Genomic DNA, 17,927 nt, shown 5'->3' with positions numbered 1-17,927 from the left:
CAAGTGGAAAAAATTTTTTTGAGTTACCATATTTTTTTCTTTTAATGGTTACTGATTTTTCTTACCCTTCCATACCTACTGCTTTCTTTGAAAATTTTCGGTCATCTCCTTAACTCTTATGCACCGTGTTTTATGCAGAAACAAGATATCTGGCAGTGTATCTGCCATATTCTTTAGTCAGACACTGACTGTTAGCTTATCTGGGCTTTTGAATAGTCAAGAAAGTTGATATATTTATATTAAAAAACTGCATAGAGCAGCCACATCTGTTCAGAAGTTTTACAACAGTTGGCGGAGGGGGCTGTGGCACATGATGTGTATGTGTTCACCTTTTTCCATGTATGCATATGGAGGACAGAGGTTGACATAGGATATCTTCGTATATTGATTTACATATTATATCAAGAGTTGGGTTTCCTACTTGACACTAAAATGAGTGTAATTTGTTTTCTAGCTAGTCATCTTTCTCTGGAGGTTTCTTGCCTCCGATTCCTGGATGAAAAGATCACAAAAAGGCTATCTTGCTTGCCTGGAATATTTAGTATTACATGTACACCCAGGATACAAACTCTATTCTTCATACTTGTGCAGCCAGTGCTTTAGTGACCCTTATCCTGACTACTTGACTTGAAAGATTTATGTCTGAGACTACCAATACCCACACCCAGAATTTGTTTCCTTCTATAGTCATATGACATTCTTTTTCTGTGTTTGGTTCTAAAATAATCAGTTTGTGTCAAACATGTAAAGAAAAGAAACAAAACAGGAGTTAAAATAAACTGATTAAAGAATCTCAAATTTATGCTCATGAAATACCTTTTTAAATAAGCAAACTAGGCTTATATATAAATATGGACTCAAGTGTCTATGTTGAGATGACCTTTTGTTGTCTCTGTGCATTGCTCCCAAATGCACCTTGCTATAAGTCAGCCCTTATTATTCTAGGAATGTTAGATTGTTTTCATTTCCCAAATGTGCCTTTTCTCTCACAGAAATACACCATTGATTCTTTCAGTGACCCTAGACAAATTACTTTGTAGAGAGTTGACTTATCCACATGATGGCCCATTACCATCTATATCATCACTTCTAGGGAATCCAACACCCTTTTTAGATCTATCTACAAATATGTAGGCAAGGATTCATACTCATAATATGAGAAAAATACATAAAAATGACATATTCAGAAGCAAGGCAAGATACAAAATGAGAGAAGAGTGTTGGCAGAGAATTTCCAAAGCTGTGCTACTCCACAGGATATGGGAGATAGATATAAATGGGGAAAAGTGAGGGGTGGGGAAGTGAAGTGCTTTACTCGGATTTGGGTAAAGGAATTGCATACTGGTATGTAATAACTAGAAAAAGTCTTTGAGATGGCTTTCTCTAAAGCCATCTAAATAAGTAGAATTCCTTGTGTGTTAATTGAGAGGACATTAGTCTTTAAACCCTGTTCTGTTTCTGTGCATTAAGATAGTTTTCCCGGCCACCACCAAAAAGAAACACAGACAGAACTGGGCAGTGGTGGCTCATGCCTTTAATCCCAGCACTTGGGAGGTAGAGGCAGGCAGATTTCTGAGTTTGGGACCAGCCTGGTCTACAGAATGAGTTCAAGGACAGCCAGGGCTATATATAGACACCCTGTCTCAAAAAAAAAAAAAAGAAAGAAAGAAAGAAAGAAAAAGAAAAAGAAAAAAGAAAAAAGAAAAGAAACATAGGCAGTACTCTCCAGTATTGCTAGTTTGGTTTTTTGTTTGTTTTTTTTGTTTGTTTGTTTTTGTTTTTTGTTTTCTATTTCATTTCCTTAAAAAGAAACCATACTTTCAAATGTAAGTTTCAGCACTTTTGTGCCTCGATAAACATACCATTCCCACTCCCATTCAGCTGTCTGTGTGAGAGCACTGAAGCTTTCACTCAAAGTTGTAATTTAGCTATGAGATCGCAACTATACAGTAGGAGAAGGACATTCCTATGGTTCTCATATCATTTAACTCTGACAGTTATAGGACTTTAGCAGCTTCATTTCACAGTGTTTCTGGCAATGCTTTTGCTTGCCTCTCTATTTTAACTGTCTTGGCTTATTAGTTTTTTTTTTATTACCTCCAATTAGGTGTTTGCCAAACTACTGTGAACATGGAGGACACTGTATCCAAACCTGGACTACCTTCTACTGCAACTGTAGTGAAACTGGTTACACAGGAGCTACCTGCCATGACTGTGAGTATATACAGTGTGCCCACAGTGTATGGGCACAACTCCAGGAAAACAGTGTAGAAGCCTTGACTGTTCACCATGGTCTGGGCACTGTTTATTCCTTTAGCATGAATTATCAAATAGGGTGCAATATCACAAATACTGAAGCAGGGAGGAGAAAACCATGGAGATAAGACATGACTTTATGGAGTTCATGAGAATAGGGCAAAGTGAAGTAGGATATGTGCTAAAGTGAAAGGGAGAATGGTGCTCTGTGTACGTAGGGAGCTGTGCAACAAAAGGCATTGTCTTGATGGCTTGAGTTGTACTGCTGCAACAAGTAACTCATATATATCACTGGTCAAGTGACAAGTGGCTTGATGTCTGTCATAGCTATTTTCCTGTTCCTATGATAAAGAACACTCTGACCAAAACAACTTAAGAGACAAGGGATTTATTTGGGTTTGCAGTTCCAGAAGGGTATGGTTCATCATAAAGGACAAAGACATGGCAAGAGATAAGGAAGACAGAACAGAAATCCTGACAGATTACTTTGTATCCACACTGAGGAAACAGAATAAGTAAGAAATGATATAAAAGCTGTACAGCTTCAAGTCCTGCCCCCAGTCACCCATTTCCTCCACTGAGGTTCTGCCTCTTAAAGATTCTGCTACCTTTCCAAACAGCACCACAAGCCAAAGATCAATGTTAAAACAAATTTATTGGAGACACTTTACATTCAGGCTACAACATGGCTACGCTATAAAATCACATTAGCGGCCCATCTTGCTCGTTGTATTGTTCTCATTATGGCAGAGGTGACTTCTGAATGTTGTTGTGACCACAGGAAGGAAACACATGATGAAGAAATAAGACTATGTTTTATTCAAAAGCATCTCCTGAAAATTTGGTTGAACATTCTTCTGATCACAACCATTGGCCAGATACTTATGTCACCCAATGAAAGGCAAAGTATGTTCAGACTATGGGAAGTAGTGAGACTAGAAAGCAAGAATAATGACCATAAACGTTGATGAATATCTGTCAATGCTGGGCATACATGAAGCTTCAGACTGAAGCCCTGGAGTGATCGTGTCCAAGTTATAGAAAGAAAACAAAAAGAAGAAGGATTCTTGGAGTAATGGAGGAAGTGGATCCACAAGTGTAATGTTCTGTGGAGAAACTGTGAAGGACCCAGGAGTTAGAGTGGAACACTGCTGATAGAGAGAGTGAGGAGACAGTAGAATGGAACTGGGCTGGGACATCTGGACAGGAGATATATCCACTTTCCTTTGGTTAGCATAATTTCATCCTTGTTCAGGACTGAAAATAATTTCATCATGTGTATGAACTGCATTTTCTTTAGCCGTTCCTCTGCTGGCAGAGCCATTGGAAAGTTCTATGATTTAGCTACTATGAAAGGTGCTGCAAACAATAATGATGTGCAAGTGTTTATGGGATGCTGACATATGGTTCTTTGGATAAACATCCAGTAATGGTGTGACTGACTTATCTGGTTTGTTTATTATTCAATTTTCAAGCCATCTTCTCTCATTTCTTGGGTTGTAGATTGTATTAGATGCATGAAGATGAATGAAATTTGAAGCAGAATGAATGATCAAAGATACAGGTCATGGCTGACAAGATGTGGCTTCTTGTGTGTGTTTGTGTGTGTGTGTGTGTGTGTGTGTATGTCTGCACATAAGTATATACACATGATCAATTGTATTGATATGGGTGGAGGCCAGATACTGATTTCAGTTGCCAATTTTCTCTCTGTATTTTTCTGAGATGGGGGCTAACTTGGAGCTTATTGTTTTTGATGCACTGTGTGGTTAGCAAGACCTGAAGATCTGGACTATCTACCACCTTCTTCTGGAGTCACAGGCACACAGAATTCTTGCTTAGCTTTTATACGAGTTCTCAGGACAAGATTCAGGGTTTCACGTTTGTGTAGTGTAAGCACTTCCAACAGAACCATCTTCCCACCACCATAAGTTGTATTATTTACATGATTACTCCTCAGCAAAGGCACTGGGTAAAAGAGTATAGTGATTTGCAAAGTCTTATTTCATACCACCCCTTCTTGAAAGGTCTTAAGACAGTGTATACTTCACAGATGTTTTTCTGTGACTTTAATTTCGCTCTTCTATCAAAATCACTTAATGGATGAAACTATTTACCACACCTTTCTGTAGTGCTCTTGGGAAGTCTCAGATAAATAGTGGTTTTGTTTGTTTTGTTTTGTTTTTTCAGGTGACTGGTAGGCCAGAAGAATGATGTTTCCTATAAATTTGCCCTTTATCATTTTACTCCTGTTCCTTAAAGCACATCTGGTTTCAGTAGTTATGGGTTTAATGATTGCTGTTGGCTTGCTAAATGAAAGGATAGATACATACCAGCATCTGTCTGCCTCCTATTGAGTGCTGTTCTTGATCTTAGCGTCTGATTGGTGACATTTATAGGTGACTGTTCAGGACCTCTCCACCAAGTTTCAAGTTCCTCTTATCTCTTCACAGTGTAGCTTGCTGACATCCTAACAAAGCATTTCAAGTTATGTTTCATCTTTACAAAAAGGTGGCAGCTTTCTTCTCTAAAGTCTGATGGAGTGCTGCTAGCTTTGGGCAGTCAATAAGCAGTTATTGAATGGGAGCATATCAAGCTGTCTGGCTCTCAGACTTAACAGTCATCACTGGGCAGAGATGGTTTGCTAGTCCTCTTTAGGGAAACATGCCTTTTTTATCACATTTGGATGATTGTGCATAGTGAGGAAATTTTGACAAAAGAAGAGATTTATTTCAAACTATCTTTCATAACTTTATCTTAAGTCTAACACATATATTGACATCATTATGAGTTTCTTATTCAGATTGTTATTCCTTACTCTCCATGTTAAAAACAAATGGTTCTCAACTACAATTAGACAATAGAAGGGTGAGAAGAAAGGAAAGGAAGTAACAAAATGAAAGAAAAAGGGGTAAGAGACAATGGGGGAAAGGAAGAGGAAGAGGAGGAGAAAGGATGGAGAAGGCAATAAGGAGGAAGAAGGAAAAGAGAGAAAGGATGAATGAAGAAGGAGAAGGAGAAGAAGAAGTAAGAAGAGAGGCCAGTCTGTGTTACTGTGTATATATGTATGTGTGTGCATATATATATTTAGTATATATGTGTACATATATATGAACTCAACATTCTTGTCTTCTATAATTTCTTCCAATAATATTTTAAGACAGAGTCCCTCACTGAACCTCAGGCTTCCTAATTTGCCTATACTAGCAGGACAGCAAGCTCCAGAGATCCTTCTGTTTCTTCCTCTCCAGTGCTACTGTCATAGAGTCACATGCTATACCTGTTTTTTACAGAGTGCTTGACATTGAACTTAGTTTCTCATGCCTGTAGAGCAAAATATTTACTAACTAAATAGCCCATCTCCCTATCCCCTCCAGGACTTAACTATTCTATAACACCTATCTTTAATAGATGACGCAAAACAGAAGTCAGTTTGTGATACTACAAACACCACAATGCTCAGTTACTAGGCTGGGAACACTGTTCCTGGGAAAAGGAGAGCATATCAGAACAAAGGAGGCTTCAGAAGAGACTTGAAGGATGAGAATGAAAGTAATAAGAAGAGGGAGTCAGCGGGATATTTTCATTCAGTAGTAAAGGCTTTTCTTGCTCAAGCATGATGACCTGAACTTGATGCACAGGACCCATTAATTAATTAATAAATTTTGAAGACAGGGCTTCTCTGTGTAGCTTTGACCTTGACCGTCTTAGAAGTCATCCTGTAGCCAGGTTAGGCTCAAATTCACAAAGATCAGTTTCTGTCTCTGGCAGAAAAACAACCATACAAAGGCTGAATAGGTTGGTGCTTAGTCTTCTAACAGCACAGAGAGACTCCAAGGCTTCTAGCCTAACAGGAAACATTAAGGGGTCAATTAGGAAATGCTGGAAGTATGGGCCCAGTGAATAGGGGCTTAACTGATTGGGAAAACCCTGCTGTGTGGGCCAACTAGTGTGGAACCATAGGTTGGTCTTACTTTAATGCTGAGAACAGACTGGCTAGTATTTGTTTCATAGTTCACTGTTCCTTTATCGGTTTCTTTTGGAAAGTATATCTCTGATGATATTGTTGAGCTTGCCTTAAAGTTGGGAACTGTGTAAGTTTGAGATGCTGTATGTTATTTGCCACTCAGAAAGCAGCAAATGGAGGAAGTCATATCATGCTAGGAAGAATAGACCTCATGGGAAAGAAGACTTTAAAACTGGATCTCGAAAAGCTAAAGACAAATTACAGAGAGCACGTGGGAGAAAGGTTTTTGTCTGTCTGTTTGTTTGTTTCCTCAAATTGGAAGGATTCTTAGATGAGGAGGGTGGTGACTGCATCTTTAGGTTTGGCTTGATGTGAGAACGTTATATCAAAATCAGGTTCCCCAGCTCACATTTACTGACCACAATTTAAGAGTCACCTATTTTGTTTTTTGTTTGTTTGTTTGGTTGGTTGGTTGGATTGGGAGGTGGGGTTGGTTGTTGTTATAGTTGTTGTTTTGCTTTGATTTTGTTGGTTTTTAGTGCAGTATTTTCCCAATTTTCATTTTCCTCACATTATACTATACCTTTGTAAACATAGGCAGAACAAAACCAAACAAGTGACTGTTTCCTATACTGTGTGCCTGTTTTTAAAGCTGTCAGAGTCCAATTTAGAAGCTAGAGAGCCCCTCGGCAAGCCAGGGTTGCCCACCCATTTTCAACAAGCTAGTTCAAGAGACAAGTAATAGAAGCATAGAGAGGATAGGATACTTACTCAGTGTGTCCACATAGGGAATAGGAATGTGGAGGGCCATTGACTCCCAAATCCCATCTTCAGGGTCCTGTCAAGAAGTGCAGGTTTAAGTAGAGAATCAGATGTATGGATAACTAAGCAGTCCTAGACAAGGTGAAGAACTGACCTACATTCCTATCTCAGTCTTTCCTGAAAATGCAAAACAGTTTGAAATCTCTGTCCTGGAGACACTGGTTTGTGCAAGCCTCCAGTTCTCTCTATTTCAAAGCATGGGATTCCTGTAGGAATCTTCATTTCTTTAAGATCATTCTCTCTGTTAGTCTGATAGAAAAAAGAGGGGCACAAGAGTTCCCTCAGAATATTTCCATTCCTGCTAGGTGGGCTGCATGCCTATGACAAAGTTTAACTTATAAAATAGGCACAGGAAGGTTCTGAGACAATTAATAAATAATTAAATTAAAGTAAGTAAAATAATCTTGACTACATGCTGTAATAAAATTATTTAAAACATGAATTGATTATTTCTTGAATTTTTCATGTACCATTTTCAGACTACTATTAACCACTAACAACTGAAATCTCAGAGTATAAAATTCCAGATAAGAGGATAAGGCATATTCTGAGTCACCTACAATCTTATGACTTAAGATCTGAACAGTAACCTCAGTTAAACTGTACAAGCTCTTCCCAGCCCTCAATCTCACATATCCACACCTCTTGTACAAAAATACTGTTCGTATCCACACAAAAACTACATATAGCCTGGTCAGACAAACCTACCTGGAATACAGCCTATCTGGGCTTCTCCTAGGTATTTTTCTACCATGGTAAGCAATTAATAAATATTCTTTATGTGGAAAACATTTAAAAATGGACAACTAAAGGAAGCAGAATTTGAACTCAGCTCCAAATGAATTAATGGCCTTTTTCTCATTATAAATTCCTACAAAGAAGTACAAATGATGCTAATTGTATGGACCACAGCAAGGTTTATCCACAACGTCTATGCCATGATTCCTATCAAAGACAGGAAGCAGGAAGGCAGAATTTTTACCTGGGATGTAATTTTCTCACTTTTGAAGACATCACAGTCATTTTAGAATTTCTTGCATAATTTCCTATGTAATAATTTGTTCCTTTTGTTGTTTCTTCCCTTTGTCTATATGTCTTCTTCTTCTTCCTCTATCATGTGTTTTAATTGAAGATACGAGAACGTTTGCTTCAAATAACTACATTGGCTTAGCAGCACAGAAATGTAATCACAAATGTTGGCTTTATTTCCCACTTCAAAGAAGCAAGAAAGAATCCCAAATTTAGAGATAAGAATAAACTGAAGGCAAGTCAGTTATTGATGTCACATCATTTGGAGCATATTGATGTGTACTGTGAATATTCAACAAAAGCATTGAGTAAAAAATTTTCTCATTTATTTCAATCAACAGAAGGCTACTTGCCAGAAAAATGCAAATTCCCAGTGTGCCACATAAATGAAAACTAATCTGGAATTGGGGAAATTTCCATGGGTAATGCACCTGCCACAAAAGAGAGAGGAATTAAGTTTGGGTCCCCAGAAACCACATAAAACCAAATGACGATAAGAGGTTGAGGCAGGAAACTTCTGGAAGCTCACAGGCCAGCTGTATTAGTGTGCAGATCAGAGAAACAACAAATATATGCTGCCTCAAGTAACAAGGAAGGTTAAGATCAAAATCTGAAGTTGTCCTATCTATAACCTCCTCATGTATGCCATGATATCCAGGTTCACATACAAATACATAAACAGAGAGAGAGAGAGAGAGAGAGAGAGAGAGAGAGAGAGAGAGAGAGAGAGAGAGAGAGAGAGACAGAGAGAGAGACAGAGAGAGAGACAGACAGAGACAGAGAAACAGAGAGAGACAGAGAGAGACTATTGGTATTTTCTTCCCACATATGCAGTCAATTAAACATTAAAAAGAACCAGCCTGGAAACCTGGAAATATACGTATATTTCACAATTTATCATCCCCTTGGATCCAGAGAGATGAAAGTTGGGGGTGGAGATTTCCATTAAACAGTGACTGCACTTCAGTCAGCTTCCATTCCTTCCCTCTAACACAATTGTCTACACATCAGCTATTTGGAATAGAAACACACACACACAAACAAACAAACAAACAAACAACTAATACAATATCTAGGATCTGATACTTCCATATTAAATCCAATTGATTATATATGAACTCATATTCATCAAATATCATGAATATTTTTCATAAAATAAATAACTAATGATGAACACTTCCATATGTCCACATCCTATGGCTATTGGAGCAGCTTTGCTGCATAAATTACTCAGTATAGATGAGAGTTTGGGATAGTGTGGTCATCAGTGGGAGAACCCTAGATCATCTCTGGGATCCATGATGTCAAGTAACTTGCTGAATCTTTTTGTGCCCTATCATTACTCATGGGCACAATTTTGTCTGTGAATTGGTTTTGTACTAAGAGAGACTATATTAAATCTCTCTAGAAACATGACTCAGAATGAATATAATGATTCAATGTGCTATGTCTCAATCACACTGTGAACGTCTCTATTTTATTTGTATTAGTTTTTTCTCTCTCTCTGTATATGTATATGTGTGCATGTTTGTATATATGTATGTATGCATATATGTGCACATGTATCTGCCATCTGTGCATGTGTGTGTGGTTGTACATTCCAGAGAAGAAAATCAAAGTTTTGCTCTATCACTCTGCACCTTATTAACTTGAGACAGAATTTCTTGCTGAACCTTTATCTAGTCTGGCAACCAGTATTCCTCAGATATTCTCTTGTCACTAACTGCCCCAATGCTGACATTATAGGTGCACATGTACTATGCCTGGCTTTTTATTTAGGTACTGAGGATTTAAACACAAGTTTGCACAGGAAGCATTCCTAGTCAGTGACCCATTTCCCCAGTCATCATTGCCAAGTTCTTAAACCATTTTCTAACATGCTTGCCCAGAACAATATCTACATGGTATACATATCACATTCCCTGTCTATGGTTCAGAAAACAATTAAGATTCTCTTACATTTATTGCTCCATTAACTCATAAAAGCAAAACAGGATCTCCAAAAGGCTTGTTCTTCTAAAAGGCAGAAAGTTCCTATTCACAGATGTGAACTATGAGGGTTTTTAACTAGAGAAAGGAAAATCAAAGTATACTACAGAGTAAGAAGATGTGTTGTTGCTGATCAATATTTTATCAATTTTCTTTTAAATTATGAGTGACTTCATTGATTAGATTGTCAATCAAGTAATTAAATTTTAGTCTGGTCAATTTAAATGATGCAAAGTTATCTTGACTGTAGTTCAGACCAAAGGTTCAGAAAGTATTACTCCACATGCTGAAGTTCTTTAATACAGCATCTCTGTGACCTGTTTCAAGTTATACTACTAGTTGGAGTCTTGTTGTTGCCACATTCAAGGGAAAAACAGTAGAATCCTTCCCAACTGCCATTGCGATAAATTCCTGTGTCAGCTGGAGTGAAATCTTCCTGATGTGCCTGACCATAGCCCTTCCTTGTGGTTCTGCTGCATTTACGTCATGTTGTTCACACTGAATCCTTGAGCAGGGGCCAAGCAAGTGTTCTTTTTCATACAAAGGCAAAGGATACAATAAAGAACAGTTTTAGAATGGATAGTTAAAGGCGTTCAATTACAAAACCAAGTAGGACAAAAGCCCGACTATTGTGGCTTTTTCTAAGAGTAGGGTGGCTGCATCACACTCTTGATATATGTTCTTTTTCATATAAAAACAAGAGATAACGTAGGGTTGTGGGTTCCTGCATCTGCCCTGCCACAAGGCATGGCTGCTGCGCAGGCAGGATACAGGAGTTTTGACATCACTAAATCCATGTGGGGAGCCATAGGACACCACTCCAGGGGTGGGAAAGCTCAGTCTGAAGTGGTGGACAGCTGGAGCTTACTTGGGAATCCCCCAGCCTGTGAGGAGGCCAGGGCCCTCTGGTTCTCAGGCTCTCAGACACTTAGGCACCACTGGATGCCACAGAAGATCTGAGGACAGAGTGGGGGCTCATGTCCCAGCCTGGGGCTGAGCGGGAAAAGAGGGATAGCTCTGGCTAGTCCCCTGGGAGAGTCCATGGCTTAGTAGTCTTGAGCTTTGCTTGGTAGCAGCTGTGGCTGAGAGTGCCGAGACCTTGTACAGGAGATTAGATGGCAACTCTATAGGTGAAGGCCATTATGGCTCCCCATGGCAGATCCCTGATCATGATGAAAAGAGACAGTCTATGGCTTTAAGACGACTACTGTCATGATGGAGAGTGGATGACTAAAACCGTACCCTACTTCTCCGGGCAGGCCTGGGGTTAAATATCTTTTGCAGGGAGAAGTGTTTGGGAAGGAGAGTTTATTGGCTAAGTCCCCCAGGCCTTTGGGTACCTCATTAAAATGGAGATCTGTCTTGAGTCTAAGTGACCACAGGTCACATCCTCTACCTGTGGAGGGGTTTGGGGGTGTTGTCTTTATGAGACTGATGGTCACAAATCAATGATGGGGTGTGACCTCATGCGGGGACCTTGGTGTCCGGGAACAAGAGCAACACTGTCCCTTTAGGGTCACTAGGATTTCGAGCCTTAGCTCAATCAAGCACAAGGCTACCTTGCACGGTCCTACAGGATACGATGAAGAACAATTTAGAAGAGAGTTAAGGGCATTCAATTACAAAACCAAGTAAGACAAAAGCCTGACTATTGTGGCTCCTTCTAAGAATAGAGTGAATCCATAAAACTCTAGAAAAGGTTCATTGTTTTTTGGTAAATAACCACTGTGTGCATGTCTTTGTATAACTGCACACCTAGAAATGTGTGAGAAAATTTCTCAGTCCCTTCCTTCCTTCCATCCTTCCTTCCTTTCTCCCTCCCTCTTTCTTTCTTTCTTTCTTTCTTTCTTTCTTTCTTTCTTTCTTTCTTTCTTTCTTAATATTTATTTATTTATTCATTTATTTTTGAGACAGTGCCTTTCACTGAACTTAGAGTTCACTCTTTCATGTAGAGTGGATAGCCAGCAAGTCTCCAGATTATGCTGGTCTCCACAATGTCATCATTTGAGTTATAATCACACAGAATGGAACATGGGTATCCCCAGCTTTTAGTTGTTTCAGGGGATCTGAACCAAGGTCCTTGTGCTTGAAGAACAAATATTTTGTTGCATTCTATTCTCAGGGGGCAAATTTTAAATTAAATTGTTTTTTTACTTAAAATTTTTTTGACTATATGTATGGGCTGTTTCAAATATTTCAGTGAGTCTTCATTAACTAAGATTTTTGTTTTTCATGTATGTATGTATGCATGGTATGTATGTATGTATGTATGTATGTATGTATGTATGTGCTGTAGGTAAGAACAGATATTTGGAGGTTAGAGAACATAGGTCCTTTTGTTATGTCCAGATCACTGGTCCATGCAGACCACCAAAGACCACCAAGAGCTCAAACCTCTTTAACCTCTTCAACACAGTAGATGGGTGTGGAAGATTCCAAGCTCATAAAACCTTGGCTTTTTTGTCATGTTTTCAGCAGAGTCAGGGGATTTCCAACTAGGCAGTTACATGATTGGTTAACATTTAAGAAATTACAGCTTGGCACATTCTTATTGGCTAGCAATGATTTCAACAATTCTGGTTAGCTTGAGTAAACATCTAGAACATTTGGTACTTCCTGTTACTAAGGGTGGAGTGGGTATTATTAGGGAAGTTATGTATTTTCCTGGGGGGGTTGTCTTGGTTCCTGGAATGAGTTGTGGGTTTTCCAGTAATCAAGTTCAAACTAAGGACAAGTTAAAAATAGGATGGAGTCTGAACACAAAATGGAGTTGGTAATGTTAGGCTGGGCACTTCACCATTGTGTAGAGGCCATTTACCTACTTTATGATGAGAAATTGCCAACACATTCCTCTGACTGCACAGAGACTGTGAGAGGTCCATGTCACTGCTTCCCCAGTGTTAGGATTATAAGGACCACAATCAGGCATAGCTTTATGTGTCTAGTCATTGAAAATCAAACTTAAGCCATCATGCTTGTAAGGCATACACGTCATGAAGTGAGCCAGCTTTTTACTCTCTCTTCATTATCCTAATGCATATTAGCTCTCTGTTGGCCTCTGGGAGTAGAGACCTTTAAGCCCAGAATTCTGTGAATCTTCTTTAGAGCAGTCTTTATTTGATCACATTGAGGACTTTTTCTGCTTCCCATCTGTTGATCTTATTTCAACATGGTTACTTTCTGCTAGGTTTTACTTCAGCTTTCAGGTAATTTTTTGATTCAACTTAACTCCACCTCATCCTACATGCACTTGCAGTTGCTGTAATTACATTGTTTGTCTTTCTCTTGCTCTTTGGTGTTAGAAGCATTGGATTTTATTGAGTATGTTTCCTAAACCCAGCATAAGGTTCAGAAATTTGTTTTTAGAAAAAAAAACCCAAAATAAACAAAATCAAAAATAACCAACAAACAAACAAAAACTCACAGTGAAAATAGAGTTGCAAAAGATCTTGTTGGCATTTCCTCCTATAAGCTCTAACCTGATGGAAGTAAAAACAACTTTATATAACACATGTTTTGTTTTCTTTGACTACTATGTAGAGAAATTCACCACTTTAAATTGGTTGAAAGGACTGAGGCTCTAGTTTTTCATTCTAAGTGTATATTTTAATTCTCTCCCTATTAAGTTCCATGAATTTTCAAAGGCCTTGTAAATCATCTTCCAATTGGTATAGCTGTAGGATCACCCAATTTTAAGATGCTAGTATAAATAGGACATTTGGTTAAGTAAATATATGTAGAGAACATAAAAGAAAAATAAAACCATCCACTGCTGTAGCAGGACATGAAGCTGAGTTTATTAGTCTGTCAGGAAAGTGGTTGTCAAAGTCATTTTGCAGCAGTGAAGATTTCATGCTAGCAACTAATGCAATGATGGAGACTCTGGCATTCATCCCTTTGCTCCTGACTCGCTGATGCCACTGTCATTGTGAGTAGAAGAGGAAATGAGTACTTTCTGTCTGCTAACAATTGAGTTCATTACTGCCTGTTGTTTAAATGGGACATCAGTGGAGAAGTAGCTATGTAATAAATGCAGACAAGTGATGCATGAGCTCTGAAGCAATTAGATAAAGGGCCCGTGCTCCATAGTGTCAACTTCACAGGTACTTTCTTCTTAATATCATTAGGTGATATTCAAAAGATGTAGACCATGTTGGCTGGGGAAATGACTCCAGAGGAAGAGTGCTTGCCATACATAACTATGAGGATCTGAATTCATATCTGTAACTCCTGCATGGAAGTCCAGACACTCCCACAGGTACCTGTAACCCCAGTGCTGCGAAGGGAGAGAGAGGAGAGGATTGCAGAGAGAGAGAGAATTATTGCTGAGTCTTACTCAACATCCAGCTCAGCTGTAAACTGGTAAGCTCCTAGTTCAGTGAGAGATGTAGAAGGAAATGAGGCCAAGATGTGGAGTGACAGGAAGACACAAGATATCTAGCTCTGGCCTCTGCACACATACACACACAAACACACACACACATACACACATGCATATACACATGCACACACGCACGCATGCACACGTGCAGGCACGCACAAACACACACAAAGACACAGGAGTTTCCTTTCAGTTTTTACTTAAAATGAGCATGGAAAATGAAGTGTTTGAAAACTAAGGTATCTTGCTTCAGTTCTAAATTCTAATGATAACCTAGTTGAATAGCAGGATGTTATTTCACATTGAGTCTGTTCTTTCTGACTCCTCTAATATGATAGTAGTAACAATAGACGTGATTCTTTTGTCTAATGAGATAGTAAGTTACATGTATAAGATTGTAGACATGGTGTCTTTGAAACAGATAAAGCAACTTTCATTTTTATGTTTCAAAAGTTATTATTTATGTTTAGAATTTATGGTATGTTTATGTGTATTTGTATGTGTCTGTGTGTGGGTGTGTGCACGTAAGTACAGGAGCCGTCAGAAACCAAGAGAAGGCATTAGGATCTGTGGAACTGGAATTGCAGGTGCTGTTGAGTACATGGTCTTCTGGAAGAGCAACAGTGTCTTTAAATGCAGAGTCACTGCTACTTTACATTTTTTATCTAGGACACTGGAGTTTGAAGCTGAGCCTACTACACACTGAGTACTATCACACAGAGACATAGCTTTACCCTGGCTTTGCATAGCTTGTCTGATCTGCCTCTTTTCTCCTACATTTCTGCTCTCCTATGAATTAGTATGAATTGTTGATTTCTGGGTCTGAGGGACCTCAGAGTTTGTGATTCCTTATATGTCTCTTCATACTGGTATTCTCAAAACTGTCTGCCTTGTACCAGCTGCAACCCTTATGTTTCTCCTGAGACCTAGACGATTTGTTGCTCTTGGGAGTTACAACCTCTTCTTGCCTTTTATGATTTCAAGTTATACTTGGGTCTCCAAAAATTCCATTACAGACAACTTGACATTAAGGCCTTCTCTCAGAGATGCCACAAGTCATCAAATAAAGAAGATGGTCACTTTAAAAAGTTGAAGACTTATTATATTTTCAAATTAACTGTCTGTGAATGTGTGCACACATGTAAGGGAAGGTCCTTGCAGAGGCCAAAGAAATGTGTTGGGTTTCTGGCAGCTTGAGTTACAGGCATTTATGAGCAAATCAACATGGGTGATGGGAGCTGAACTTGGGTCCTCTACAAGAACAGTACACAATCTTTGAGCTATCTCTCCTGCTCTTACTGTTTCCCCCAACTGTCACACTGCCGTCTCCACCAGGAGATGTGTTTGGGTAGAATGGGCAGTTATTGAACTTACTGGAGTTAGAAATTGCTGAAGAAGCATTTATCAGAAGAAATAATTTCTGTTATTTTTATTAGTGTAGAGCCTGCTTTTTATTATAATATAATAATCACTGTAGCAGACTTCCAAATCATTCATCATTATTGATCCTACACTTTATTTTGTCTGAGGTTACAGTAGGATTCCACTGCCATTTATTTTCATTCAACTCATGTTCCTCTAAATCTTTTCTGTCTTAAGATCACTTATCTCTATATTTATAACATATATTTATATAAGTCAGGTAAATATAAGTGTTGATGTCAGGCCCAAACTTAGACTAAACCTTGTGTATGACATTTATGCAATTCAAGACTTGATTTGTAAGTCAAGGGATTTGAAATAGAAGGACTGTGAAGTGCTATAATGCACATCAAAAATAATATAAGTGTATGCATAGACAAATAAAAATGAATAAAACATATGGCCTATATATAGATATTCAGAAAACAGCAAGTGCTAGACAGAAAGAGAGTACATGTGAGGTGTGATCTGCAAACTCAGAGATTATAAGGAAGGATCAAGGATCCAGAGGAGTGGACATGAGCCTGGACAGAATGAGTGTGTAAGAAGAGGGCTGGCCTGAATCATCTGACGTTATTACTGAAGGGCATGAAAACTGATAGACACCACTGAAACCAGTCAGATTGCAAGAAAGGGAACAGCAAACAGAAAGGTATATTAAAAGACTTACCATGATACACTGACATAGATGGTTATAGGAACTGATTAGGCAAGGCTTATATCTAAAGGACATGCAGTTCTGAAAGGAGGTTAGATATCCAGGACAGGAAGTTAAGTTGTTTTCTACCAGTGCAGTTTGAGTGTATACATGTATGTGTGCCTGTGTGTCCATGTGAGTGCATGTGTGTGTCTTCATGCAAGAGTGAATTAGGTATATTCATGTTTATATGCAAGTATGTCTTTGTGTGTGCATGCATATGTGTGCTTGTGAACATTCATGGTGTGCATGTACTTGTGTGGATGTTCTTGTATAACTGCATGTGCACATGTGTGTACCAGTGTATACATGCACTTGTCTGTTCACATGCATGTGTGTGTACACATATGCATATGTGTGGGTGTGCATATGTGTTAGTATGTGGTATGGGTATGTGAGTGCATGTGTGAGTATGTGTGCATGAGTTTTATGTAAGTGTCAGTGTGCATGTGTGTATGTGTGTGTGTATGTGTGTGTGCGTGCATCTGTGGATATATGTGTGCCTATGTACACATATGTGTATGTCTTAGTGTGTGTGGATTCACATGTAAGTGCAATGTGTTTGTGTGAATGTTGCATCTGTGTGTGTGTGTGTGTGTGTGTGTATGTGTGTGTGTGTGTGTGTGCGCTCGCAATGTAGGTCAGAGGATAAGCTTGTGTGTTGTTTCTCAGGAACTGTCCATAATATTTTTTAATAGGGACTCTCTTTGGTCAGGACTTACTAATGAGGCTAGGTGGTTCATCAATGAGACCCTCACTGCCTCTGACTCTACAGCACTAATATCACAAACTTATGCCACCACACAGTGTTCTGTAGATAGAACTTCATGCTTCTTGGCAGACAGTTTACTGCCTGAGCCATCTCTGAGCTCCTAGGCAATATTTCTTTCAAGGAAGACTCAACCCTACTTCAAGCTTTTCTGATGATTGCAGACAGCCTACCTAGAATTTCCACATAGCCTCACTTAAATAAAATCAGCTGCTCATGGATTTTAATCTTATCTACACAACCCCTTTATAGCAGCACTGAGATCAGTGATTCACTAGATAACTCGGTGCAGTATTCTTGCCAAGTTGATACATGAGACTCACCCTCAGTCATATATCACCTTGAAACTGTCTTTTTCCACTTCAACCATATTCATCTATGCTTCTGCCAAAGGTGGCACACTGCAGCTTAACATGTCTTGGCTAGTCTATTTACAACCATGTCACTTATGCTTGCCCTGCCCTTTGATAGTGTTATGCAGCATTTGATTAAGATTCAGGTATACTATGTCTTATGTAAACAAATCTCTATTCTCTGTCTCTTTTCCTTGATTTAAAATTGATGTAGTGGGGTCTGAGGAGATGGCTGAGTTGGC

General features: G+C 38.9%; 1 protein-coding gene across 3 annotated transcripts in view; it reads left to right on the top strand.

Annotated features, from left to right (window-relative positions):
• LOC114626443 (contactin-associated protein like 5-1) overlaps positions 1–17,927 on the top strand; it is an 867,232-nt gene that overhangs the window by 534,964 nt on the left and 314,341 nt on the right. For all 3 annotated transcript variants that reach the window (XM_028773852.1, XM_028773850.1, XM_028773851.1), the window contains exon 11: positions 2,108–2,214. In XM_028773852.1, coding sequence (XP_028629685.1) covers positions 2,108–2,214 — 107 coding nt within the window. The remainder of the gene's footprint in view (positions 1–2,107; positions 2,215–17,927) is intronic.

The sequence above is a fragment of the Grammomys surdaster genome, unplaced genomic scaffold (genome assembly GCF_004785775.1).
Source record: "Grammomys surdaster isolate TR1022 unplaced genomic scaffold, NIH_TR_1.0 235, whole genome shotgun sequence".
Taxonomy (NCBI): Eukaryota; Metazoa; Chordata; class Mammalia; order Rodentia; family Muridae; genus Grammomys; species Grammomys surdaster.
Note: the sequence above shows the minus strand (reverse complement) of the source record. Positions and strands in the feature narration are given on the sequence as shown.